The following is a 24,840-nucleotide window of genomic DNA, read 5'->3' as shown; positions in this document are numbered from 1 at the left end:
GCCTTTGGAGCATTGTTGCTGTTGGTTTTCTCCTGTTACTGTGAATTTATGATGCTGGGTGAGTGGAAGTTTTATCGCATTGAAATGAAAGAAGAAGTCGTTTTCAGGCCGTCTTAGCGGATAAAAACTAAAGGAAAAAAAACATGTCCAGTCACAAAAATGACTGCACTCTGTACAGGCATACTTCTAGTGGGATCGAGACTATCAACTCCTCGATTCCTCGTGGCTGCCTCTCCTCATTCTTCTCTCTCCCTTTCCTGTAACAACGCATACCTTGTAAAGAGATCACTTCACTATTGCCACCATCGCCTCCTCAAGAAACACTTGCCCTTAACATCATCGTCATCGATCATGGCCCAGATAGAAAGCTCCGCTGGGGTTTCTACAGCGCCATCTTTTGATGATGGAGGGGATAATATCACTGTTTTTCCTTTGTCTTCATCGTCCGTTCTCAAAATCAACAAAGGGGATATCACTAAGTGGTTCGTTGATGGCTCCTCTGATGCTATTGTAACTAAACATCTCTCTCTTTCTTTCTCTCTCTTTCTCTCTCTCTGTTTCGCTTTTGATTTCTCTCTAATTCTTATTTGGTTTAGTAATATCAAGTTGCTTGATATGGGTATGCTATGCTCTGTTTTCTTGATTACCTCGACTTATTAATGATGCTATTGTTGCTTTCGCGGTAACTGTAGTCTATGCTTGCTGTGTGAGAAAATGTGGTATAGTAGTCTTGACATTAATTGAGCTTCGCTTATTAACCCACCAACCATGCTGATTAATTTAGATGCATGAATGAATAGCTCTAAATTTATGCAATTTAATTGATGATCGTGTTTGAGATGGGAGGGTTCCACAGATTCCTACGACTGATTCGGTTTGGTGATAGATTCAACTTTCTCTAATGGATTGTTAGAAATTTTAGATTTTTAAGTGACAAGCAGTGTGCAGTGGCGCAAAAAAGTTTCAAGGAGTACAAATTTTTTCCATATTACATTGAGAACGACTGATTGCGCAAAGTTAGAATCTAAAGTTTTCCACTTTAAGTGTCTGACAGATGGCATATTACATATATCAAGTGTTGATCTTCTGCAGGTTAATCCAGCAAATGAGAAAATGCTTGGAGGCGGAGGTGCAGATGGAGGTACTCTTGTCTTTTATAATCTTCTTTTTAATTTACTAACTTGATTTCAGGTTACTTCTGATAAATATTGCATCTTCCTAGCCATACATAGGGCTGCTGGACCAGAACTCCTAGATGCATGCTATAGGGTCCCTGAAGTCCAACCTGGAGTTCGCTGCCCAACAGGAGAAGCAAGAATTACTCTGTATGCTTTTCTTGCTTAACCTTTGTTACTATGGGGATATATCTTTATCCTTGTAATTTATTTATCATTTATCATTTGAGTGATGACACGTTGAATATGTGCAGAGGTTTCAAATTGCCTGCATCTCATGTGATTCACACTGTTGGCCCTATCTATGACACTGATAGAGGCCCTGCGTCCTCCCTGAAAAACGCGTACAGGTTTGTCTTGACATTGATCTTGTCATTTATTGTGAGTTCATTTTCTTATGCCAAATAAAGTCTCTTCTTTACCGTCCGTGGTTACAGGAACAGCTTGACAGTGGCCAAGGAAAACAACATCAAGTATATTGCATTTCCTGCTATATCTTGTGGTGTTTATGGGTAAGTTGAAAGGGAGAACTGAGTTTCCCCCTCCCCAATCTCTCTCTCTTCCCACTCCAAATCACTTTCTCTCTTCCCATCCAGATATAATTTAAGGATTGATCACATTGCTTAATTCCAATATAAATGAAAAAACTTATCTTTCCTAATGCATTTGATTTTGTTTTAATTATCTATTCCTCGTGAGTATTATTTCATTGGAGAAAGAATTATTATGAGTAATGATTGCAAAATAGCCTTCAATAAGGACATGAGCTCAAACTATTATTTATTGGATCATTGGATGAGGGCCCAGAATTAGATTTCACCTGGTTTGGCGTCTGAAAAATCTATTCAGCAAATTCATTATCTCTCACAAATCATTCCTTTCTCTTCATTTATCTATTATTTCAGATATCCTTATGAGGAAGCTGCTGCAGTGGCTATATCCACTGTCAAAGAATTTGCAGATGACTTGAAAGAGGTATCATATTATTTGTTTTTTAGCTTCATAATGTGGACGCTAAATCATTTCACTTTTTAAATGGGTCATGGCATTTTATTCCATAAGTTTCATGTTTGCATTCTCTAACCATTGCAGTATTGTCATTGTTTTCTTTTTCCCCACTTTCTTACCAAATGTGCACCTGTGGTGAAACAAAAATATAAATGGTCATCTTATCTTTATAGACCTCTTATACATGGTTCTTCGCATAATTTTTGCAATGAAATTACTTTTAAGGTGGAAAAATTCATGTGCTTTTCCTTTCTATATAATCAAAGGACCTTTAAGCTTCTATAAAACTCATTCCTTGCTCCTTTTAAGTTGCAAATCAATCATATACATTCTCCATCATGCTGGTCCATGAGATCCTGTAGTTTACAACTTAGGCCTTTACTCACAATTATTATTGACAGATACATTTTGTTCTTTTCTTGGATGACATCTACAATATTTGGTTAAAGAAGGCGAAGCAATTGCTTCTACCTTAGCATGCACAGCAGCTGGATCTTCATATCCCCTTTTATATGAGATGCAGAACTGTTATTTTAGTTATTATGAAGTTGATGCTGAGGATTATATATTTGTGTGGGATTGTGATAACATTGTGAGTTTCACTTGGATGGAATAGAAAGATGGCGACAGCCATTTTAGTTAATTATTAATGCATGTGAGCCTCTGTACTGTTCCAATATTAATTAGAACTATTCTAAGGTAGTTTTGTTACATTGTCCACTGGAATTCAATGTTGAAACATAAGTAGGTACTTGTATAGGAATAGGAATAGGAATAGGATTACTATTCCTATTTGTAGTGGGATTTTGTATGTTCATCCTGGTGTGTAAGAAGGGTTGTATCAGAAACACATTTCATATTTGCTTGTCAATCTGATTTTCCTTTTGGTTTTGGTTTATTGTGTTGTATGATTGAAATTCATGGGAGACAGAAAAGTGCGTAGATTTTACTTGTAGTATTTGCTTCACTGATATCACCATGAAGACCGATCCAATGAATTAGACTTATCTTGTGGAGGCCTCTGATAGGGAGTGTTATGCATGCCCACAAGGACTAGAGGCTGCCACTACAGAGATGGAAGAGTTGAGACTAGTGGAGATTATGGCAAGCAAGGAATCAGTGGAAGAATCGAGGCCGTCACTACAGGGATTACATATCCAATGAAAGTTGGAAGACAAAGCCCCGATTCTAAAATGAGAGGCTTGAGAGACTACATGAACTTAAACCAGTTAAATTTATGCATGAAACAGTGACTGGATGAAATTCTTTGTGTATTGCAGCAAAATGGTGGAGAGAGAGAGAGAGAGACGCAAGTGAAATCAATAGTTTTTGTTCAGGACTAGAAGGATTTTGTTCCAAGGTTATGTGATGAAGACATTGATGATGATGATGAAAAATGTTTGAGAAGGAGAAAGTCCTCAACTTCAAATTTTATTGCAAGTTCTGTTTCTTGCAGTCAACAAAACCTGAGGAATGATAGGAATAAGGTTAAGTTATAAAATCTTCAATGACAAATCTGGAATAAGAACTCCTCATATGTATTACTAAAAGCAATTGCGAGCCGAGGAATCTGGAGAATTTGGCAATGGAGGAAGAGAATGTGGAGAATATGGCAGTCGAGGATCTGAAGCCCAAAATAGAAAACTCAAGAAGCTAGCCTTGTCAACTTGGAAAAAATCTCTATGCTGTACCTGACAGAAATTTCCATTCGACAGATACCAAAATCCAAAGCTAAAAATCTTTATTTCATCAAAGTGCAAGTGCATGTTTAACTCACGGATTTTTATTTTTTTTTCAATAGGAAAAAAGTTTCCTTCACAATGAAGGAAAGGAATTTCTGTGCCATTTCTGGAAGACTTAAATCCTGAAGAATAAATATATATATATATATATATATATATATATATATATATATATATATATATATAACCTTTGTATCTTGTCATTTACCAATGGCTATGTTTTGACGTTTTCTCTTTGATTTGAAAACTCTGCAAAGAGACCTTAACTTGATTATCTCCTCCTTATAACGCCGGTGACATCTCTACTGGGTTTTATCCGGCAGTTCCTTCATTGGAAGTTAAGCATTGCCACGTTTTTCCCTTGGCTTCTTCGAATCTTCTCAATGGCCACTATGATGCTGTTGTAATTCCTTTTAACTTTCAATTCCCAAGAGCTCGTCAACGCCAAAAGGCTTGAAATTTCCACAAAATCATTCATCCTAAAGGTGCTTGTTTAAATGCTACAACTGTTATTTTCTTGCTGAGTCAGTTTGTTTAATTGATAGATAATGCGCAGTGGAGCAGTTGGGTTTTAATTAATGAATACAAATACCCAGTCCTACATCAGTTGATTTATCTTCTTCTGCAGGTTAATTCAACAAACATTCGAATGCGCACAGGTGGAGGCGCAGGTGCAGGTAATCTGATTCTAATCCCTTTCTCAGTTTTTTCTGATGTTCTTATATTGACTCAAGTTTGGAGACATTTTGCTAGCTATAAATAGAGCTGCGGGGCAACAACTTCTAGGTGCATTGTTTGACATCCCTGAAGTCAAACCTGGAATCCCTTGCCCAACAGGAGAAGCAAGAATTACTCCGTATGCTTTTATTGCTTTGCATTAATTTGACATTTGTAATTAGTACTAGAGACCACCCATTTCTGTCTTGCACATGGCCTCCTCTAGTAGTAGTTGCATGCTTTAACTTCTCTACAAATAATAGCCTGATAGTATATGATCCAAGTGAGTATTCAGTCTTCTATGGACTTCTGTGTATTTGTCTACTAATAATAGTCATTAGCAACGGTAAATGCATCAATTTCTGTTGTAGAGATGACATGTTGAACGTGTGCAGGGGTTTCAAATTGCCTGCATCTCATGTTATTCGCACAGTTGATCCCATCCATTTTTTTTTTGACAAGAACCCTGTAGTCTCCTTAAGAAATGCTTACAGGTGAATTGTAGCATTAATTATTGTGCTTTTTCTCATTATTATTATTATTATTATTATTATTATTATTATTATTATTATCATCCTAGATAAGTCTCTTGTTTAATGGTCACAGGAACAGCTTGATGGCCGCCAAAGCCAACAAGATTGAGCATATTGCTTTTCCTACCAGAAGCTGTGGTACTTATGGGTAAGTTGCCAAAGTGTAAGGCGGACAGCCCGTTACCCCATGAGGATTGGCCAAACCCAGCCAAGCCGTAGGTCTATGAAATGATATAAGGGCACGATTGATGAGAATGAGAAGTTTGCTGGACACTTTTATAAATATGGAAAAGTCCAGGGGGGTGTGATGGGTGAGACATACTGATGTCTCCTCCTGCCAGAGGTCACTATGCTCCTAATGCTCTTTAGGGGGGTGTGACTAGTTGGGCACTGGTGAGCACGGTCGGGCCCAGCTAGTTGCCGAATTTGGTGTCAAGCTCTCCACCATCCCCGGGGTCACTGGCGCAAGGGCGTGACTCTAAGTGAGCTCCCTACGTACTCATTGTACTAGGCGGCGGGCATCGGGTTCTCGAGGGATAAGAGCTCGGTGTCTCCATGAAGAAGGAGCTTCATGGACACTACAAGGCCGAGGAGCTTGTAGTGCGCGTCTCTCCGAGGCCCGAGGTTTCGGTATAAGGCCGACGATGCTGCTCGGTATACGGGCCAATGTTGCTACTCGGTATAGGGGAACAAATATTATACTTTGGCTTTGGGTTCAGCCATACGGTCGAATGTTGCTTATTACTTTGCTGTCGGACGATGCTTGTTGCTAGGCTTTCGGATGATGCGTGAGGATGTACACGATGAAGGGCGACATCGTGCTACTAGGAATATCAATGCTCGATGATCGGGCTAAGATACGTGGGAGACCCTCGATAAGGATATTGGAATTCCTCTTTAAGGGGGAAAGACCCTTGAATACGAGTAGGCTGGCCTAGATTGGGTGGAAGTCTAGGCGCCGCACGGGACTACTGTCCGAGCTAGGAAGTGGCCCCGTGACAGTTGGTATCAGAGCAAGGTCAGTGCTCGTGATGGGTGATGCACATGAGATGCGAAAATAATGAGAAGCGATGGAAGCTAACCGTGTGTTCACCTTGAGAAAGGGTGAGCGGAGTATGCAACCCGAGATGGGGGAAGGGCATGATGTCCTTATCAGAAACATATTGTGGCATGCACAACGTATAAGTGATATGTTGGGCAGATGAGTATTCTTGATGTTGTTGAGCCCTGAAGAGGTGGTATGCGAGTGCAGTACACCAATTGGGGATCATCAATGCAAAGGATGCTAGCGTGGGCAAAACGATGTGCGAAGTTGGCAAATAACATTTGCCAAGCAAGTAACATCATTTGAGACTTTGGTCGGATAAAAATGAGGCAATCGATATTGAGAAAACACTAGAAAATATGGGGCAACTGGTAGCCCTAAAGCCATTGAGATGGTGAATGACCCTTGTCGGGTGATGAGATAATACTCGGGATTGCTTAAAAGACTGTGAAAGTCTTCGAGATGTGTGGGGACGAGTAAGCCCCAAGGATTGATAAGACGGCTGCGAATTGTTAATAGACTGTGGAAGTCTTTCGAGACATGGGGTGTGCTATCCCCAAGAGTTGCGAAATTATTGGCGTATCTCATGGAGATGGTGTCTTACCCTAATTGGGTTAAGAGCTAGAATTTTGGGAGCTACTTATTGGCTATGAGAGCCTTCAAAAATACCTTAACATATGTTGTGCGAGTAAAGAGATGGGAAAATTCGAGATAGCTAAATGGTTATGAGAACCTTCGGAATTATGGGTTGGAATACCCTAATCGGTATGGAGACGGTTGTTTTCTCCTTGGAGAATGCCCATTGCGGTTGGCTGTTATAACCTTCAAATGAAGGATGAGAAATATATTGAATCCCTTGAAATATGAATGTTGCTATCTTATGGATAACATAGAAAGTGAAACTGTTGCTAGAGTGCAACTTGAGGCGAGACGGCCCTTGAATGCCATTGCTGGCAAGTTCAGATTATGCGTGGATTCTATTGAATCCCCTTCAATTTCGAGGCAATAGATGCTAAGAGCTGCTGAAGTAAAATCAGCTACGAGATAAATTCGGAAAAGGGACAGGTGGATCCCTAATCATGTTGCGTAGAAATTGATATGGCTTATGAAAAGCCTAGAAAGGGTATAAAACCCAAGGTCCAATTTCGAAGGTAACGAGTTGACTTGTGATAACATGAGAAAGGGCGGAGGCCCAATTGTGCGTGTAAGCACTATTAAGTTGCGTTGGCAAGCGGTAGCCCGAATGTCCCAATGAAACTCAAAAGTTTCGGATGCCTAGTACTGGTAACTAGGTCCTAATGCTGATGGTGGCAGCTTACATGAGAAAAGCTTGCCAAAACAATGTTAAAATGCTAGATGGTGCTGTTCAGAGCCACATTGTGATAAAAGTGGTGTTGCCACATGTGGGAGGGCTACACGCCTCATTAGATATAGTCTTTTGAGGAGAGGGTAATGACTCCCCAATAAATTGGGTGTGCCAATAGAGCTTGAGGCCACCTTGAATACCCTATGAAGTGAGAATACATAGAGATGATGAAGCACTTGTCAAGTGACATTGAGTTATGGGCAAACGAATGATCTTGGGATCACAATTGTGATGATAGTGGTGTCAAACAGAGTTCTAGACATTTGTGGGAAATCTAAGCAATTGTGATGTCCAAGCATTTAGATTGCGATAACGAAATGAGCTGATGACTGTGGCAATCGTGTATATGTGTTTTTCACCGAGGAAACTAAAATGAGAAGCATGCGGGATAAGAGAAGTCCCTCGAGACAATCTTGTGGAAATTTTGCAGGTGGAGAGTGCCATCATGAGCAATATAGTATCTCGTCGAGATGTCAACCACATTCTAAGTTGAGGATGAGAATTAGCAAAAGGTGGAGACCTCAAGAGAACATGAAGGCCAAACTCACTTGGGGGTGCCCAAGATGAATCAAAGCCAAACCGGAAGAGAACGAGGCGAGCGGAAGCAATTGGTAGCCGAGAATTATTGATCGTTGATAAGCCGTAACATCAAGAGATGAGTATACAAATAATGGGTGTGCAGTAAGAAATGAGGGCAAGCATAACTTGAGCAATGAGTCCCACGAGCATAATGTGAGTTCCTGAGAGGAACGTGGTGATACACAAAATCGTTAATGTGTAAGTTTCTCGATTCATTTACATGATGACGATGTTATTTCTTATTGGCAACTATAATATTATAGCATAGCTCCGAAATGGAATACTATTATTTCCTTATGCTTGAGTTCATGTATAATACTATTTTGTATTGTGATTATTTGCGAGGTACTTATGATGGCGCAACTATAAGGCAAAGCCACGAGAATGACTTAGCGGAGGTGAGGATATTCCTGCAGAGGCATGGTAATCACAATACGGAGAAACGAAGCATCGGAAGAACCATCACAACATGAGATGTGAAGAATTAAGTGGGGGAGTATGCAGATGATTGAACAGATCCATCATAGTGAGAAATCACTGGAATGCAAGGCCGGTAACAGCAACAGTAGTCGACAGGGTTGTCGAGTATCCGAGTGGGGCAGAATGTCACAAGGAAGAAAATGGTAATGTCATTATTAATCAAGCGGGGCAGCCGTTCCATCATTGATTGAGTGGAGCAACCATGCCATAATCCTAACATGAGGATGACGTGAAGAATGTATATGACGACACACAAGTTTATATGAAGATACATAAGAGAATCATGAGATCAATATGTGAGAACCAGATACGATGAAAGATTTGTGGAGGCACAAGATGTTTGGGGAGAGCTTTGTTCAACATGATGAATAACATGAAGAGGCACATTTGGGGAGATCTTTGTTCAATATAGTGACTAACTTGGAGAGGCACAAGATGTTCAGGAGAGCATTGTGCAATAAGAGGTGTTCGAGGCAAATCGATGAGGACATCGATTGTCTAAGTGGGGGAGAATGTAAGGCGGACAGCCCGTTACCCCATGAGGATTGGCCAAACCCAGCCAAGCCGTAGGTCTATGAAATGATATAAGGGCACGATTGATGAGAATGAGAAGTTTGCTGGACACTTTTATAAATATGGAAAAGTCCAGGGGGGTGTGATGGGTGAGACATACTGATGTCTCCTCCTGCCAGAGGTCACTATGCTCCTAATGCTCTTTAGGGGGGTGTGACTAGTTGGGCACTGGTGAGCACGGTCGGGCCCAGCTAGTTGCCGAATTTGGTGTCAAGCTCTCCACCATCCCCGGGGTCACTGGCGCAAGGGCGTGACTCTAAGTGAGCTCCCTACGTACTCATTGTACTAGGCGGCGGGCATCGGGTTCTCGAGGGATAAGAGCTCGGTGTCTCCATGAAGAAGGAGCTTCATGGACACTACAAGGCCGAGGAGCTTGTAGTGCGCGTTCCTCCGAGGCCCGAGGTTTCGGTATAAGGCCGACGATGCTGCTCGGCATACGGGCCAATGATGCTACTCGGTATAGGGGAACATTGGCTTTGGGTTCAGCCATACGGTCGGATGTTGCTTATTACCTTGCTGTCGGACAATGCCTGTTGCTAGGCTTTCGGAAGATGCGGGAGGATGTGCACGATAAAGGGCGACATCGTGCTACAAGGAATATCAATGCTCGATGATCGGGCTAAGATACGTCGGAGACCCTCGATAAGGATATTGGAATTCCTCTTTAAGGGGGAAAGACCCTTGAATACGAGTAGGCTGGCCTAGATTGGGTGGAAGTCTAGGCGCCGCACGGGACTACTGTCCGAGCTAGGAAGTGGCCCCGTGACACAAAGGAGCCACCTAGGCCTTTTCTGTTGGCCCCTTGATGAATTGTTCTTCTTATTAAAAGCTTCAGTAGAAAACCAAACCGGCTTATTCCAGTCCAATTCAGTCACGATTCAATTCAATCATTGATTTTGACTGGTTTTGATTTGACTAGCTCCTGGCCAGGTCTACTCTAGAGGGCTATATATGTTCTAAAATCCTCGACAACTTGTTGATTTTACGAAATTTTTGTTGGTAGGTGCACTTGGTTCTGCTGTTGGATAATGTTTGGTTGAACAAGACAAGGGAATTGCTCCCTCCAATGTTAGCTTGATTCAAGTGCCTACTTTTCATTGTGCAGAATAATTTGAAGCTGAATGATCAATCCCTGTACAGTTATGCTGTTCATTTTCATGTTATAGTGACCTTCCATTGGACTAAATAAACTGATATTGTCAGCTTTGTTGGATTAAAGAGAAGGGATTACATTCATTAGATAATTTCATGCATAGTCGAATAATCAGAAAAATATCCTGAGAGTGATAATTTGATTGTGGGCAAACATTAGAATGGTGGAATCAAGGCTCATTGCAGCTTATACATTTGAAAGCATGGGAAGAAAAACTCAATCACTTGCAGGTAGATTCAACTATGGTCTGATTTGAAATTGAAATAAAAATTGGATTGAAACCAGTCAAAATCAAATTGATCAAAACTGGCATTGAATTAGAACTAGCCAGTTCAATTTCTGACCAAACCAAATTTTTTATGAGAACCGAAAAAATTTCAACCATTGACTTTGATCAAAATCAAATCAAACCTGTTCAAAATTGAAAATTGAGAGGGACTTTATGGTCCAATTTCATCCTTATGTTTTACTTTTATTAACAAATTGGTTTTTATAACTAGTGAATTTTGAGAATCAATTTGTTAATAAAACATAAATAAAATTTAAGGATTAAATTATTATTAAACTTACATCAGAGACTGAAATGTGAGTTTTATTAAACTTTAAGGACGTAATTGTAATTTATCGTAATTATAAAATTACTTGTTGGAAACCGCGCGAAGCCAATGGCTCTATCTTGACTCTCTCTTGTTCTCAAAACTCTGCGAACTGGCCATAACTTCCACTCAGCGGAGGCCTATTGCAACGATCATCTCCTCCTTTAACATCACCATCTCTGTTTGTCATGCCGGTGGACATCTCAGCCGTTGTTTATCCGCTGGCTTTTTTTGATTTTTCGTTGGTAGATGAGCATACCCACGTTTTTCCCTTGTCTTCTTCGACTCTCCTCAAAGTCAACAAAGGACATATCACCAAATGGTTCTTCGATGGCCGCTCTGATGCTATTGTAACCATCTCTTACTTTCATTTTCCACTAACAATTCTTAGTTGTTTACATTAAGAAGTTCTTAAATTATCATTCATCTTGCGTCTCCGAAAGGCTTACAATTTCCACAAAATCATCTTGGAGGTGCTTGTTTGAATGCTACAATGAATATTTTTATGCCGAGTCAATTTGTTCAAGTAATAGGTGATGCGCAGTGGAGCAATTGATGAATGCAAATACAATGTTCATCCCAGTTTTACATCCTTTGATTTATCATCTTCTGCAGGTTAATTCAACAAACAAGCTAATGTTTGCAGATGGAGGCGGGGATTTAGGTAATCTAAATTCTAATCCCCCTTTTCACTAATGTTCTCTTAAAAGTCCCAATTTTTGACAAAATTAGATACATTTTGCTAGATATACATAGAGCTGCCGGACCAAAACTCGGAGTTGCATGTTATAACATCCCTGAAGTCAAACCTGGAGTCCGTTGCCCGACAGGAGAAGCAAGAATTACGCCGTGTGCTTTTCTTGCTTTACATTAATTTGACTTTTGTAATTAGTACTAGACCTCCCATTTCTCTCTTTCACTTGCACATAGCCTCCTCTTGCAGTAGTTGCATGTTTAACTTCTGTGTATTTATTTACCAAATTACCAATAAATGCGTATAGACTAATAGTATATGATCCAATTACAATCTTCATGATAAGATTCTAACTAATATTATATGATCCAAGTGAGTATTGAGTCTTCTGTGGACATCTGTGTATTTTTCTAATAATAATAGTTTTTAACTATTGCATATGAATCAATTTCTGTTGGAGAGATGATATGTTGACTGTGTGCAGGGGTTTCAAATTGCCTGCATCTTGTGTGATTCACACTGTTGGCCCCATCCATTTTATTGATAAGAACCCCGCAGCCTCTCTAAGAAATGCTTACAGGTGGATTGTAGCATTGATGGTTCTCTTTCTTAGGATATGACTAATCTTTTTTTTTTTTTTTTTCACCTAGATAAGATCCCCTGTTTAATGGTCACAGGAACAGCTTGATGGTGGCCAAAGCCAACAAGATTGAGTACATTGCTTTCCCTGCCATATGTTGCGGTGCTTATGGGCAAGTTGCCAAATGGAACCACCTAGGCCAAGGCCTTTTCTGTTGGCTCCTTGATATCTGTTGGCCCCTTGATGAATTGTCACATTTCATAACTCTGATTTGAGTAGGTAAAAAGTATTTTTCATTAAAAGCTTCGGTTGAATCATAGCCATATATGCCTTGAGAGTGTGAGTCAATAGGAGAAAGAATTAACTGGAATGTTCAGATATTTGGCTTGCTTTTTGCAATATTTGGCCATCAACAAGGACAGGAGCTCCAAGTGTTAAGAACATATATCGAATTCACTGAGTTTGGTGTTGCATAATTAGTGACGAGTTCATTAACCTCTGGTAATTCTGTATTTCTACAAGTATCCATTAAAGGAAGCTGCTACGATAGCTATATGTACAGTCAAAGAATTTGCAAATGATTTTAAAGAGGTGTGGATAAAAACTAGAGGCTTCTATGATGGAACACCACAAGAAAATGCCATTTGATTTCCATAGATGCTTACAGCTCTCTTCTAAGGGCTATATGTGCTTTAGAATTGCATATACTTGACTGCTTGTTGCTTTTAAATTTTGTTGGCAGATGCACTTTGTTCTGTATGTGGATAAAGCTTACAACTTTTGGTTGGATAAGACAAGGGAATTGCTTCTACATTAGCTTGATTCAAGTATCCACTTCTGATTATGCAGAATTTGAAGTTGAATGATCAATACCTGCACAAATATGTTGTTTGTTGTCATTATATGGCCTGCCATTGGTCGAAACAAGCTGGTGTTGTCAGCCATGATTCCTGTTCATTTTTTTTATTTTACTTATTTATTTTTGGAACTAAGTCTTCTTGTAGTTTCGTTTGATGTCCTTTATACACAGAGCAACTCTATTGAAAACTTACGTGCTAATCTTATCAGTTCAACTCTAGTTTTATGATGTAAAAATAAGTGGTGTCACTAATTGTCATGACTAAGGATGGACCAGCTAGGAGGGACACAATAGCAAGCATGGAGGGGCAAATTTCGTCGTGATTTTTGAATTTAGGGCGTTATAACAATATTGTCCCTAACTCCGCCTAAGTAGTTTGCGCTTAGCCAGTCCCAAGCCCGGATAAAGGAGGAGGGTTGCGGTAGGTGACAACCAGCGTAAAAATTTCGTCACACCCTATGATATGGATTCAAATGATATAAACGTTGGGGCGTCTTTTACTAATGACGCGCTACATCGGAGCCCGGGTGTAGTGAGAAATATGCAAGGGTGTAGGGCGTTCACCGAAAGCGACGCGTTATGCCGGCACCTGTGTGTAGTCTTAAGTGAGCAAGTGTTCCCACATCATGGACGGGTGTGGGTAAAGAAGTTAGTCCATAGGACAGATAGTAGAATAAATAGTGGAACAGAACACAAGATAGACATAGAAAATAATAGAAGATATCATAGAAAGAGACCAATTAGGAAGAAGCAGGATAGGAGGAGGATCAGGGTTGGTACTTGGAATGTTGGATCACTTACAGGAAAATTAATGGAGTTTGTGGATACCTTGGAAAGGAGAAGGGTGAATATTGCTTGCATTCAGGAGATTAAATGGTAGGAGAGAAAAGTAAGGAAGTGGGTAATTCAGGGTACAAACTGTGGTTTACCGGAAAGGAGAGAAACAAGAACGGAGTGGGCATAATCATAGACAGGACATTGAAAGACGCAGTAATAGCTGTGAAAAGAGTAAGAGATAGAATTATACTAGTAAAGCTAGTACTAGAAGGAGAAACAATAAATATAGTTAGTGCTTATGCCCCACAAATAGGACTAGACAGTGAGAGTAAACAAAGGTTTTGGGAAGATATGGATGATTTACTGCAAAGCATACCGAATGAAGATAATGTTTTCATTGGTGGAGATTTGAATAGGCATGTAGGGAGTGATAGACAAGGTTATGAGAATGTTCATGGAGGTTTTGGTTTTGGCAGTCGAAATGAAGAGGGAAAAAGCATCTTGGATTTTGCTATGGCATACGACCTAATACTGGCAAATACCTACTTTATAAAAAGAGAGTCACATTTAGTGACTTTCAAAAGTGGGCAACATAGAAGCCAAATCGACTTCCTCTTAACTAGGAAGACAAATAGAGCTCTATGCAAAGATTGCAAGGTCATTCCAGGAGAGGCTTTAACGAGTCAACATCGGTTAGTGGTCTTGGATGTCAAGTTTAGGAACAATTCAAGTAAGGTCAGAAGAAATAGTGTAGCTCGAACAAAGTGGTGGGAGTTCAAAGGAATAAAGCAAGTGAAGTTCAAAAATGAGCTTCTCGAGTCCGAAGTATGGAAGCTGGATATGGAGGCCAATGATATGTGGATACAGATGGCGTCAAAGATTAGAGAAGTAGCTAGAAAAGTACTTGGAGAGTCTAAAGGACATGGACCACCCTCAAAAGAGAGATGGTGGTGGAATGAGAAAGTACAAAAAGCAGTGAAGAGAAAAAGGGAATGGTATAAGAAATTACCTAAATGTGATAATAATGAGGCATATGAACAGTACAAGATAGCAAAGAAAGAGGCAAAAAAGGCAGTTAGTCAAGCAAGAGCACAGGCCTTTGAAAAGTTATATGAGAAACTTGGAACTAAAGAAGGGGAGAAAGATATTTATAGATTAGCAAGGATGAGAGAAAGGAAATGTCAAGATCTCAATCAAGTTAGGTGCATCAAGGATAAAGAAGGAAAAGTGTTGGTGAAAGATGAGGACATTAAAGAAAGATGGAGAAATTATTTTAATGATCTCTTTAATAATAGTCAAAATGGTAATAGCGTGAATATAGATTATAGAACAATAGAAAAGAATGTGAATTATACTAGAAGGATTAGATCTTTAGAAGTAAAGGAAGCACTTAAGAGAATGAAAGTGGGTAAAGCCTGTGGACCCGATGAAATACCAATTGAAGTGTGGAAGTATTTGGGAGATATGGGAGTTGCATGGTTAACTAAATTATTTAATAAGATTATAAACTCAAAGAAAATGCCTGATGAATGGAGGAAGAGTATTTTAGTACCTATTTTTTAAAAAAAGGGAGACATACAGAGTTGCTCAAACTATAGGGGAATTAAACTCATGAGTCATACTATGAAGTTGTGGGAGAGAGTTGTGGAGCATCGATTACGTCATGATACTTCTATCTCTCTCAATCAATTTGGTTTCATGCCCGGTTGTTCAACTATGAAAGCGATCTTTCTCATTAGAAGCTTGATGGAGAAATATAGAGATGTGAAGAAAGATCTACACATGGCTTTTATTGATTTGGAGAAGGCTTATGATAGTGTTCTAATAGAGGTTTTATGGAATGTGTTAGAACAAAAGAGGGTATCTATTAGGTACATACAAGTATTGAAAGATATGTATGAAGGAGCAACTAGTATTGTGCGCACAGTGGGAGGGGACACAAGAGATTTTCCGATCTTAATTGGATTACACTAAGGATCAGCCATAAGCCCTTACCTTTTTACATTGGTTTTAGATGAACTGACGAAACATATACAAAAGAGTATTCCTTGGTGCATGATGTTTGGGGATGATATTGTTCTGATAGATGAGACATGAGAAGGAGTCAATAGAAAGCTAGAATTTTGAAGAAGTACTCTAGAGTCAAAGGATTTTAAGTTAAGTAGAACGAAGACAGAATACATGCATTGCAAGTTCAGTGAAGGCCAAACTAGTGATAGGGAAGGAGTTAGTTTGAATTGAGTGATACTGCCCCAAAGTAATCACTTTAAATATCTAGGTTCAGTCCTTCAAGTAGATGGGGGATGTGAGGAGGATGTTAGTCATAGGATTAAAGCCAGATGGTTGAAGTGGAGACGTGCCACGGGAGTTTTATGTGATCGTAAGATTTCCAATAAATTGAAAGGAAAATTTTACCGTACAGCTATACGACCGGCTATGTTATATGGTAGTGAGTGTTGGGCACTGAAAGAGTCGTTTGCATCTAAGATAAGAGTTGCAGAGATGAGAATGTTAAGGTGGATGAGTGGCCATACTAGACTAGATAAAGTCCGTAATGAGAGTATTAGAGAAAAGATAGGAGTGGTGCCAATTGAAGATAAGTTGAGAGAAGGGAGATTGAGGTTGTTTGGTCATGTGAAGCGTAGACATACAGAGGCTCCAGTTAGACAAGTAGAGCACATTAGGTTAGAGGATAGAAAGAAAAAAAGGGGTAGACCTAAATTGACTTGGAGGTGAGTAGTACAACATGATCTAGAAACATTACACATTTCTGAGGATTTAACCCAAAATCGTTCAGAGTGGAGAAAGCGAATCTATATAGCCGACCCCAAATTTTTGGGAAAAAGGCTTAGTTGAGTTTAGTATAACAATATTGTCCCTAAACTTCAATTTATAATACCAAACCGGTTAAATTTTAGTTTAGAGTAACAATAAACTCCTTCTAATCTATTATAACCGATTTTCCAATTAACTGGTTGAGCTTTGCCGCAATAACTTCTTTTGTTGTTAGAGAAGTTTTTGTTTTGATAGGAGAATATGAGCTCAACACCTCTGATTGTAGCAATCTTTGGAGGTGGCGGCGGTGGGCTTGCTGGGTGTTTTTTCCCCTCTAACAACAAAAGAAGTCATTGCGGCAAAGCTCAAACAGCCACATTGGACCTTTCCAGTTGTATTGTATAATCAAATCCTGAAGATGCAAACAGCCAAAGCAAGGAGAGACTTCTTTTGGCCTCGAGCAGATTTAGACCATAAGCAGATCTTTAAAGGAGGCCCTCTCCATGAACTGTCGACCTGCACAAGAAACACCAACCAAAAACAATTCAACCAAAACAAAATCTGCCCCTGCTTGGAGGCAAGGGAAGTCGGCTAGATTTGCTCAGCGAGTGCGGAAGAGAAGACAACTGGTTAAAGGTTAATGATGTCGGAAGGTATATTTTTATTTAATTAAACCATTAAGAAAAAATATGACATTGTGTATGAACGCTAAGAAGAGCTCATTGCAATCTGCTGGTGCTATATATAGGCAGAACACAGGAATCTCTTCGTGTCCATAGCCTGGATCATCAGTACGTTTTGCTCAATCTTGATTAAGTCCACAACCATTTGGCGGCATTGGAAGAAAAATAAAATCACCATAAATATAAGACAAGAAAGGATGTTGAACATTTAATTGAAAATTTGCTGAATGTGGAAATGAAAGATTCAAAAATCAGAACCAAGTCTACAATAAACTACAGGAAAAAGAACTCCAGCCGAGTCCTGCCATCTTCTAGTTTGTAACATGCACGATACCAGAAATCAAGTAACTAAGCACGATCTTGTATGTGGTACATGGCCACTGTTCTTTATAGGGCATTTCCTCTTTTTTTATCTAAGAAGATCAATGTACAATTCATCCTATTATCAATGCACAACCCATCTGATTCGTCATCTTTCCCAAGGAAATAATCCCCAGGAATGAAAAACAAACTAGCTCTAAAATTTAAAATACAGACCTTAAGAATGAATAGAAGATAAACCTAGCGAGCCAAACTTCAGAATTTCACACGTTTGCAGAAGCTTATGGAACACTTTGCTCAGTTCATTGTAATGGAGATAGGGGAAAGATGCACATCTTTAGTGAGGGAAAATCACTGCAAATAACATGACAAAAAATAGATGATTTCGCCAAACATGACGCTGGGCAGACTTGGCAGCAACTTTTAGAACTTCACTGCAAAGCAGACTCAACCATCATCCGTATGCATTTCACACTTACTCATCTTTGTCCTTGGATAAACTGTGAGGAATTCTATTAGTAACACTCTCATCCACTATCTTATAGTGATGTGATAATTTTCTATGGATCATCCCACAGTATTTATCAATGTGCTCCTCGAATTTGCTATACAAGGCAGGAATTGTAATGGATAAGATGGTTCCTGTGACCAAAGATCAATAACAAACCTGTAAACATTTAGGTCCTCCATTTATTAAATCACAAACATTCAATATGTATGTATTCAAGCAATTTAAGGAGAGGCCGTGAATTACATACATAACTAAAATATGCAGTGGACCTCATTAGGTTCAAGACAATTCATTACTATTGCAAGAAAGCCTTCCTATGGCAATGTGCTTTGGAGCTAGAGAGCTTGGCTCCTTAACATGGGAGTAGATCATAAAAGATTTTAACGAGGTGCCAAAGAATTTTAACAAATAACAGAGGCTGCATTTCTAAATATATTGATCATGTGGTCATACCTGCATAGGCGAGGGTGAAGAAAGAGAAGTAGCTACCAGTGGCAGACAGGAGCCATAGACAGACCACCACCTGTCAAATAAAAAATGCTTTTGTATAATTGACCTAAATCAGTTCACTACACAACGCAAGAAAGATAGATATTGTAGCTTTTTTTGACATAGATCCTGAGAAACATATTCAAATAATATAGAAATCCTTCAGAATGGTGTGGGTTGGGACCTAAAATACGCTGATTAGCATGGATCACTCACAAACCAACTATATCAAATGCTGACCTCATGCCTGTGCAGTGTGCGCCATAAAATTTTCATAGGCCATAGTGGAAATTCCACTTCAGATATTCCTGCTAGTAACTCAGGGTAATGAGGCTTTAAGGATGATTCACATTTCTCCACAACCAAGAAGTCCCAAAATTCGTTGAGTCCTTTCATTTTTATTATTCTTGAGGGAAGGTTTTTTTGATTATAAACGAAGCAAATATTATTAGCAAGAAGAAAAAGGTACATCAGCAGAAATCAGCTATGAAATAGAGGAAGGAAATTCCTCTATCCAAATCAGTTCATCCACTGCACGAGTACAAAACGTAGCTAAAAAGTGAGCTGGTGCATTACAATTTCGAGGGGCAAAAGACCAACTGCACTGTTGAAATTGACTCTGATAATCAAAGCAGTCATCCAAAATAAAGCTAAACCATTACGCAAATGAGAAGCTGAAGAGAGTAAGTCAATCAAATACTTGCAATCAGACTCAACAAGAAGCGAATGAAATGACAATTGAAGAGCCAATCGCAAACCCAACACTGCTGCCATAACTTCAGAAATATAAGAATCCCACACGCATCTGAACTTATCATGTTTGGACCACAATTTTAAGAATTCATTTGCAATTCCACTTTTAAGAATTCATTTGCAATTCCTCTTCTATTCGTTTGTTAACATAAAAGGAATTCACACTTGGAGCAAATTCTTTTAAAATTGATGGAATTTACCAATGAATTCAACATCACTTATATTACAAAATTAATAAGACTAAAATATCCCCATGCAAACTTAAGTACATAAATATAATACCTAAATCCAAATCGCTTACATGATGCCTTGTTAAGCTCCAAAACCTTCAATAGATGGCATATAGATATTTAATCATCTTAGGTTAATCAACACTAACCTTGAAAAAGAGTCTAAAATCTTTTCCAATAGTGATGTCATGAGCCATAAGAAGAACATTATTGATTTTAACACGAAAAGATGCAGCAGCATTATTAACCATTTCCTCTGACAAAACTAGCTCTGGTAATGATTGTGGTTGTCTGCTTAAAAAAATAAACAGTGGTTGTCATCAGAAATGATTTCAGAAACAAAAAGGGATTACAGATGAATAGTTGTAATAGGTATCAGGCATACTTATTTCTGAAAGCAGAAAAGTTGGCATGGACGAATAACAATACAATCACAACCAGCAAGACATCTGAACAAATAGTTAAGAATGGTAATCCGGACCGCTCAAATATAAACCATGCAACTGTTGCAACAACAATTACACCAAAAGAGACATGCTGCCGCTTCCACAAAAGCACATCAGCAGCTACCATAAAAGAGAAATTTGTCAAACATCCATACATGCAGAATATCAAGTGCACTAATATGCAATATATGTAGTAATTATGTAAATAATATCATATGTTCTAACATAATCAAGATAAACAGTAACAAATTTCCCTAAGTTTGCATTAAATTTTTAGATGATGAGATTTTTTTTTCCAAAACAGCAAGGATCAACCAGCAATACTCCACTCAACAATGCTTCTACCCCAACTAGTTAGCATCTGTGACAAATATTTAATTCAATCAATGAGGCATGGTAGAGAAGAGGAATGAATGAACTAAGTTAAAATACAAGTACATAAGGGTGGAGCTAAATACTCAAAAATCAAAGGCCAATAAAAATAAAAACTGTATTGCAAAAATAGTAGTACAACCACCAAAGTACACTACACAAATTCATCTTGCACTCCTATCATGTTACTTCTACATTCTGAAGTTTTGAAGAAAACAAGTTTCTGGATTAGAGTATTTCATTATTGATTTTGAAACAACAACCAAATCATACATAAGGTACGTCTCAATATTTAACCGCAAAACAGTGGCAATATAAACAGCATTTTTCACTTATTAACCAATAGAAAAGTAAGCAGAATAAAATGAACAATGGTGATGGTGAAAACAAGATAGGTCTTTATGAAATCACATGAAAGAAAAAAAGAAACAAAAAAGAAGATTACAGTTAGTCTAGAAGTTGAAACACAAACTTGTAATTGACAGTATATGCATAAAAAAAATATATATATCTTGAAGAAAAAAAGACCTCAACTATGCAATTTCAATACTAACCTCCACAGAAATCAAATAAAGTAGAAGAGCAATTTATTCAACAAATGCCACTTTAAACCAGAAATCATATCAATAATTTTCTTTAATTCAAGTGGCTGTCATTTTTCATTCTCACAAAGAAGAGCATGTTAATCTTTCATTACTAGTTTGCTCAAACTTCAGATATCTTAACACATAAGAGTTTGTTATTAATTATGCATTCTAAAAAAAAACCAATTCCAAAATGTAAATGGAACCAAACAGCATGAGTTAACCAAAACCAAAAGAGACGCTTTTCCCTGTATGCAAGAGAACCCATTTAAAAACTTCCAGTTGAAAGTAGAAACACAATTCTGGAAGCAGCTTTCTTATTATCTTTGATTAAGACATAAAAAATTATAAAAAAAATGCAAAAAAAAAAAAAAGCCCTAACTTTTTCCTTTTTCTTATTTTAGAATACCTTTGCCTCCACCCATAAACTGATGAAGTGAGGATTGCCGACCAAATAATCGATAGCCAGATGTTATCGTCGAAGAAGAATAACTAAAGGAAGCTGTTGTGTCGTTTCTAGTCTCTCCCCCATTGCCATCCACTCTCTCTACAAAATCAGCTGAATTCTCCATTACTGTTAAACAAGAACAATCCCAATTAGTAATTCACTTCCACGAAGAAAGAGAATATCGAAAGCAAATCCAAATCCTTTACAATACTGATTTGAAGAATAAAAAAAATCTTACCTTTCCGTTATAGGTTGGTGGATCTGCTAGTGTAAAAACAAGGGTATCTCTTGCGTTTTTGAAATGTCTTCATGATTATCTAGAAGTCAAGTGCTAAGAAGAAGCCGACAGGGAAGTCATAGACGGTGGCGAATGAATATCACCTACTTTCCCAAGTCGTGGGCAAATTATTGTGTCCAGTGTGCATATTAACCTCACCAAATTATGAATTTCACTTTCTTAATTCAAGCTATAATTAGTATTAATTTTTTTTTTTATTGAATATTCAGTTCATTAATTTTTTAATAGATCGAGTTTTCATATAATTTACTGGAGGGGTAAAAGTAAATTTCAAGTCTTATCTCTAAATTTCAAGAATTATAATAAAATTATTTTTAAATTTAAAAATATGATATAAAATTTTTTAAATTTTAAAATTTTATATAATAAAATTATTTTAATTTTCAATAATTAATTTATATAATTTAAAATAATAATAAAAATTAAATATATAATAATTAATTAAAGAAATTTTATTTTTAAAAAATAAAAGTAATTATTTATATTATCATCATTTTAAATTATTTACATTAACATATTATTTATAAATTAATAATTAAAAATTAAAAAAATCTATTATGTAAAATTTTAAAATTTAAAAAATTTTATACTATATTTTAAGGGACGATTTTATTATAATTCTTAAAATTTAAGAATAATTATTAAAATTTATGTCAAATGATAACTTGCTGACTATTTACTAGGAAAGAAAATTAGAATTATATTTTAATAGTTCCTTAAAAAAATGTTTATTAAGTTAAATTTTACAAAATGGAAAAAGCACAGATAAATAGATATTATTTTAATTTTAAATGTAATAACATTGAAAAATATATTATTATCGTGAAAAAAAAGGAAATAATTGCTTATTGGGTAACTAATTAATTCTTAATTTATTAAACTTCAACTGAATTTAAAAAATTCTATATTTAATTTCATTTATTTTTATTTCCATTTGCAAACTTACAAATTTATTTATTATACTATTCACTTCGAGGGAATATGAAAAATAGTAATTCAAATTTAAGTTTACAAAACTTAAAAATAGGGACAAATGCTAAAAAAAAAATCTATATTTTTCAAATTTTTAAAATTTCATCTTATACTAAAAATATTACTTATTAAATTATATATTTATTCTTATTAAGTCTATCCCAAGTCAATATTTAAAAATTTATAATTTGAGGGATTTAATTGTAATTATCGTTTCTATATATATATCATTAGTCATGGAGGAAATATTCCCATTGGGACAGCACACGTACTCTAATTTTACCACTGATCTCTAAGTTGCTGCGTGTCAGAAACAACTCAAGACCTTCATGGATGATTCGCTTAGAAGAGGAGACGAAATATCCCCTGCACTTTGATCGCCTGTACTTTCACAGGTGATCGAAGAATCAAAGCTAGCGTTGATCATTTTCTCTGAATACTATATATGCCTTATCCAGCTGGGGTGCTTTGATGTACTTGTAAAGATTATTGAATGCAAGGGAGGAAATGGACTGATAATTGTGGGAAGCATATATACTGGGAATTTTGGAGATGCATTAATTGATGGCTGAAGAATTTTCCAATCTTTCTGGTTGGGATTCGCTGGCTGCCAGTGAGAACTATGTTTCTCTTCCGTTTTATACTATGAATATGATTATGATATGAAATACTTTATTATTTCGAAGAGGGAGAAAGAAAGGGGTGGGCGAAATTGAAGTTAGCTGCCTAATCAGGTTTGAATTAGAATCAAGGTTCAAACTTTATGTTTATTGAGTGTAAAAGAACTAAGAAATTCTAGAATAAGAATTCTGATCTTTATTGCTCCATAAATCAAAAATATATATAAAAAATTACAGCTAACAATTAGGTTCTTAATCAAGCTAAACTACTAAAATTGTATCACAATTATACAACAAAAGGTAAAAATAGATATGGACACAAAAATTCCTAAACAAATATCTTAAATAAATACAAAATAAGTGGCAGCTAACAACTGCCTTTCCAATACCCCCCCTCAAATTGGAGCATGGAGATCTCGAATGCCCAACTTGCGAAGAAGAAAGTCAAACTAATTCTTTCCTAACGCCTTTGTGAAGATATCTGCAGGTTGTATTGAACTACGTACATAATCTGTTCGAATGTTACCATTCAATATCTCATCACGGATAAAATGACAGTCCACTTCAATATGCTTGGTACGTTCATGATAGACAGGATTAGCAGCTATATGCAGAACTGCCTGACTATCATAATACAAATTCATAGGTTCAGTATGTGCCACACCAAGAGAATTCAATAATCATTTCAACAATTTAAGTTCACAAGTTGTAGTACTCATAGACCGATATTCAGCTTCAGCGGATGAACGAGACACTGTCTGTTGCTTTTTAGTCTTCCACGAGATAGGGGATTCACCCAAAAGAACAAAATAACCGGTCAAAGACCGTCTTGTCAAAGGACAGCTAGTTCAATCAGAATCACAGTAAGCAGACAATTTGAGATCACAATTGGCATGCAGTAGTATACCCTGACCTGGATTTCCTTTCAAATAATGCACAACTCTAACAGCTGCCTCCCAATGAGCTTTCTTCGGTTGTTGCATGAACTGAGCAAAAATATGCACACAGTAAGACAACTCGGGCCGAGTTATTGTTAGATAAATAAGCAGTCCCACCAGACGCCTATACTGAGCAGGGTCATCCACATCATCACTCTCGGTAAGGGCCAGCTTGTGATTTGTTCAAGAGGAGTTTTAGCCAGCTTGCAACCTAGTAATACAACTTCTGAAATTACATCCAATGCATACTTACGTTGACACAAGAAAATACCATTTGAGTTTCTGGCTACTTCAATCCCTAAGAAAAATTTCAGCTTCCCCAAGTCTTTCATATGAAAGCAACGACTCAAATAGTTCTTGAATTTTTGTACAGCGGAAACATCATTGCTGGGGATAATAAGGTCATCCACATAAATAAGCACATTCAATTGAATAGTTCCAGCTTGAAAAGTGAACAAAGAGTAATCTGAATATAATTGTTGAAATCCATAAGCTTTCAGAGATGTAGCCAATTTCGCAAACC

General features: G+C 37.5%; 4 protein-coding genes across 12 annotated transcripts; 3 read left to right on the top strand and 1 right to left on the bottom strand.

The window, feature by feature from the left end:
• The first annotated feature begins 8 nt into the window (after window positions 1–8).
• On the top strand, window positions 9–17,707 carry LOC110668061 (uncharacterized). 5 transcript variants are annotated; one of them, XR_009150777.1, is made up of 8 exons: window positions 9–510; window positions 1,093–1,141; window positions 1,223–1,325; window positions 1,430–1,525; window positions 1,613–1,687; window positions 2,081–2,150; window positions 16,951–17,305; window positions 17,401–17,707. XR_009150777.1 is itself a non-coding variant. In XM_058151932.1 (7 exons), the coding sequence occupies exons 1-7, from the start codon at window positions 160–162 to the stop codon at window positions 17,245–17,247; spliced, it is 1,041 nt and encodes a 346-aa protein (XP_058007915.1). In that variant the 5' UTR covers window positions 9–159; the 3' UTR covers window positions 17,248–17,707. The 5 variants fall into 5 exon arrangements, 4 of the variants coding, with proteins under 4 accessions (XP_058007915.1, XP_021684782.2, XP_021684781.2 ...); XM_058151932.1 differs by having other exon boundaries at window positions 16,951–17,707; XM_021829090.2 differs by lacking the exons at window positions 16,951–17,305; window positions 17,401–17,707 and adding an exon at window positions 3,212–4,017.
• LOC131182395 (uncharacterized) lies at window positions 4,146–13,117 on the top strand. Of its 2 annotated transcripts, XM_058151935.1 has the most exons (6): window positions 4,150–4,410; window positions 4,554–4,602; window positions 4,679–4,781; window positions 12,146–12,241; window positions 12,339–12,520; window positions 12,984–13,117. In XM_058151935.1, the coding sequence occupies exons 2-5, from the start codon at window positions 4,575–4,577 to the stop codon at window positions 12,514–12,516; spliced, it is 405 nt and encodes a 134-aa protein (XP_058007918.1). In that variant the 5' UTR covers window positions 4,150–4,410; window positions 4,554–4,574; the 3' UTR covers window positions 12,517–12,520; window positions 12,984–13,117. The 2 variants fall into 2 exon arrangements, with proteins under 2 accessions (XP_058007919.1, XP_058007918.1); XM_058151936.1 differs by lacking the exons at window positions 12,146–12,241; window positions 12,339–12,520; window positions 12,984–13,117 and adding exons at window positions 5,038–5,136; window positions 5,249–5,802 and having other exon boundaries at window positions 4,146–4,410.
• Window positions 13,960–15,527, top strand: LOC131182394 (uncharacterized). The gene has a single exon (XM_058151930.1). The coding sequence runs from the start codon at window positions 13,974–13,976 to the stop codon at window positions 15,438–15,440; it is 1,467 nt and encodes a 488-aa protein (XP_058007913.1). The 5' UTR covers window positions 13,960–13,973; the 3' UTR covers window positions 15,441–15,527.
• LOC110668063 (reticulon-like protein B16) lies at window positions 17,579–21,944 on the bottom strand. 4 transcript variants are annotated; one of them, XM_021829100.2, is made up of 7 exons: window positions 21,728–21,944; window positions 21,451–21,615; window positions 20,025–20,205; window positions 19,789–19,933; window positions 18,621–18,690; window positions 18,415–18,518; window positions 18,107–18,298 (listed from the first exon to the last, which is right to left on the bottom strand). In XM_021829100.2, the coding sequence occupies exons 2-6, from the start codon at window positions 21,611–21,613 to the stop codon at window positions 18,463–18,465; spliced, it is 615 nt and encodes a 204-aa protein (XP_021684792.2). In that variant the 5' UTR covers window positions 21,614–21,615; window positions 21,728–21,944; the 3' UTR covers window positions 18,107–18,298; window positions 18,415–18,462. The 4 variants fall into 4 exon arrangements, with proteins under 4 accessions (XP_021684786.2, XP_021684788.2, XP_021684789.2 ...); XM_021829094.2 differs by lacking the exon at window positions 18,415–18,518 and having other exon boundaries at window positions 17,579–18,323; XM_021829096.2 differs by lacking the exon at window positions 18,415–18,518 and having other exon boundaries at window positions 17,579–18,298; window positions 21,728–21,940.
• Window positions 21,945–24,840: the final 2,896 nt, after the last annotated feature.

Source organism: Hevea brasiliensis, chromosome 8, assembly GCF_030052815.1.
Source record: "Hevea brasiliensis isolate MT/VB/25A 57/8 chromosome 8, ASM3005281v1, whole genome shotgun sequence".
NCBI classification, from domain to species: Eukaryota; Viridiplantae; Streptophyta; class Magnoliopsida; order Malpighiales; family Euphorbiaceae; genus Hevea; species Hevea brasiliensis.
The sequence above is the reverse complement of the archived record's forward strand: the minus strand, read 5'-3'. Positions and strand labels throughout refer to the sequence as shown.